Genomic DNA, 2,741 nt, shown 5'->3' with positions numbered 1-2,741 from the left:
TGCCTGCTGATGCCAGGAGCTGACATGAGCTGTCACTTTGGCAAGAGCTGTCCTTGGGGGTGATGTGCTCCGTGGGAGAACCCTTGGCACCTCAGCACCTTAGCTGAGTGAGAGGAAGACCTGCAGGTCCAGCAGCTATTGTGCCAGCAAACAAACTCCTGCTCCCTACCAGACAACCCTGTACAGAGGCACCTCACATTTACTTCTTGCAGAGTAACTCTGCAAGTTGTCCTGAACAGAGCTTGGGCAAGTGTCTCTGGTCTTCAATCAGTACACAGGCAACAGATCTGGGTGTGTTTGGGATGTCTTTGCAGGAACGCACCTATATTCCAGAGGACCAAAGACATGCCAACAAAAATTCCCAGGCAGCGTTTTGTTACTCAGAAACCATCCCTGCTCCCACGGGGAAGGACGATGCTCAGCAGAAATCGGTAAGTTCTCTTCCCCAGTGCAAGCCCAGACCTGTCTGAGGACCTCAGCTGTGCTTCATTGCAGGGACAGAGGGTTTCCACCTGTGAGCACTTCAGTGTTTCATTCCTCCTCTCCCTGTTTTACTATGTAAACCCTGCATAAAGCAGGTTATGCCAATATTCCCACCCCAAGAATGAGGAAAAAGCTATTGTCTGCATAGGATGTCTGGGTGGTGCTCCTCAGCTTGCAAGTTTATCTGTATCTGCTGCAGGAGCAGTGGCACATCTCTGGGTCACCTCCAGGCTGGTTCAGAGGGAGCGGGACTCACAGGTAACTCCCAAATACCTCACCTGCACAGCTTTGTGCCTTTCTTTCCTGAATTCCAGGACATGGAGCTTCTCCGGTTCTCGCTGGTTCTCATCCAGTCCTGGCTGACCCCGGTGCAATACCTAAGCAAGGTGTTCACAAACAACCTGGTTTTCGGCACCTCAGACAGGGTGTATGAAAAACTAAAGGACCTGGAAGAAGGGATCCAAGCTCTCATGAGGGTAAGTTGCAGCACATAGCATGACTACAGAATAACAAAGACCTCCTAGACGCACAGCACTCAACTCTCAGGGTCTTCCATGGGATCCAAAGACCATGAGAAATCTCCCCACCTTCTACTCTGAGGACTAGTGGTATTCTTTGGCCTTTGTTGACCTTAAAATAATGAGATCATGACATCCTACTGTATTCATCACTGGGGAGTACAAGCAAACACAAACCAAAAGTTAATAGCACTGCTGTTGCCATTCAGATAGCAGTACAGATCACAGAAGGCCAGACCCAAAGTCTTTCCAAACCCAGCACCAAAGAATACTCAGTTGCTTAAACCTGCTGTACAACCACCAACAGAAAGTTTGCTGCATCTCCATGCAAAATGCTTCAAAATTGAGTGAATTTTGGACTTGTAGAGCACTTTATAAAACAACCCGTTATCAGTCTGTACAGATGGAAGCCCATGCTCTTTCACATGAATACAGCACCCTGACTGCTGAGACCTGGAGAAGGATGTTCTTAAGGGTCACTCTTCACTTGTGATCTGTTGTTTTAAATCAAATTGCTTATTATCTCCCACTTACACTTACTCTACAACTAAGTTTACCTGCCAGTGTACGGAGCAGGAGCTCTGAGACCTGCATCTGTGAGGAATGAGTCTGGGCAATTACTTACCATCTTCTAGCATCTAAATAACTCTGAAAGTCAGGCTCTGAGAGTAAAGAGAGATCTCCTGTCCTGGCATTCAGATGGAGTAAGTAGATGTATGTATGAGTATCACTTCCAGGTTTTGCTCTCCATTTGACATGTGCTTGGGCAGTGGGAAGGGGTACACAAATTAGACAAATGACCACACTTCATCCATTTATAACACTGTTTACTTAACCAAAACTGTCTGTCTGTTGTGTGAGTTGGTGTGCAAAGCAGGGCAGGAGAAGAGGCAGGCTGCAGACCGGTCAGCTCCAGATACATGTGGTTTGGGTCTGGGTGAGAGCTTTGTTCACTAGAAAAGTGGGAGAAAAGAGAATTATTTGCCTGGTTCCCCATCCTCTTATTTTAAGACCCCGAAAGACACATTATTCCCTCCCTGCAGCCTCGTGCCCAGCTCCCTTCTCCCTTCCAGCAATTTGTATGGCACCTGCCCTGCACAACTACCCCTCCTGTAAACACAAATCAAGAGTGTATTTGAAATATGATTAAGAGTGGGAGGGAAAAGCACCAAACTCCTCTAAAAGCCGTGTGGGAGCCTCATCAGTGGGTCCCTTGGAGGATGCTGATCCCCTGGCACCTCTCCATCATCTCCCAGGAGCTGGAGGACCGGAGCCCGCGGGGTCCCCAGATCCTCAAACCCACCTACGACAAATTCGACATCCACCTTCGCACCGAGGACGCGCTGCTGAAGAACTACGGCTTGCTCTCCTGCTTCAAAAAGGACCTGCACAAGGTGGAGACCTACCTGAAGGTGATGAAGTGCCGGCGCTACGGAGAGGGAAACTGCACCATTTGACCCCGGGGACAGCATCCCCCCACCCAGCTCCTGCCCCTCGCTGCCCGCGCCTGCCCTGCTCCTTGTAAAGACAAGCGGAGAATAAACACGCTACTGCCGACGTGTCGTGGATCTAGTTTCTAGGAGTGGATGTGGGAAACGAGCTGCTGGAGGGACAGGGGCGTGTGGGGCTGAAAGGGGGTAAATTGGGGCTTGGATACAGCAGATTTGGGGCGGGGGGCGCGTTTGCGGTGCTCTTCCCTCCCTGCGTGCCGAGGGCGGGCCGTTGGGCGGGCGATGCCGG

At 50.4% G+C, this 2,741-nt stretch overlaps 1 protein-coding gene across 1 annotated transcript in view; it reads left to right on the top strand.

The window, feature by feature from the left end:
• LOC104410485 (somatotropin) overlaps positions 1-2,556 on the top strand; it is a 4,518-nt gene extending 1,962 nt beyond the window's left edge. The window contains exons 3-5 of the mRNA XM_010020655.1: positions 315-431; positions 798-959; positions 2,258-2,556. Of these exons, the coding sequence (XP_010018957.1) occupies positions 315-431; positions 798-959; positions 2,258-2,458 (480 nt within the window). The 3' untranslated portion in view covers positions 2,459-2,556. The remainder of the gene's footprint in view (positions 1-314; positions 432-797; positions 960-2,257) is intronic.
• Positions 2,557-2,741: the final 185 nt, after the last annotated feature.

Source organism: Nestor notabilis, unplaced genomic scaffold, assembly GCF_000696875.1.
Source record: "Nestor notabilis isolate BGI_N333 unplaced genomic scaffold, ASM69687v1 scaffold15738, whole genome shotgun sequence".
NCBI classification, from domain to species: domain Eukaryota; kingdom Metazoa; phylum Chordata; class Aves; order Psittaciformes; family Psittacidae; genus Nestor; species Nestor notabilis.
The sequence above is the reverse complement of the archived record's forward strand: the minus strand, read 5'-3'. Positions and strand labels throughout refer to the sequence as shown.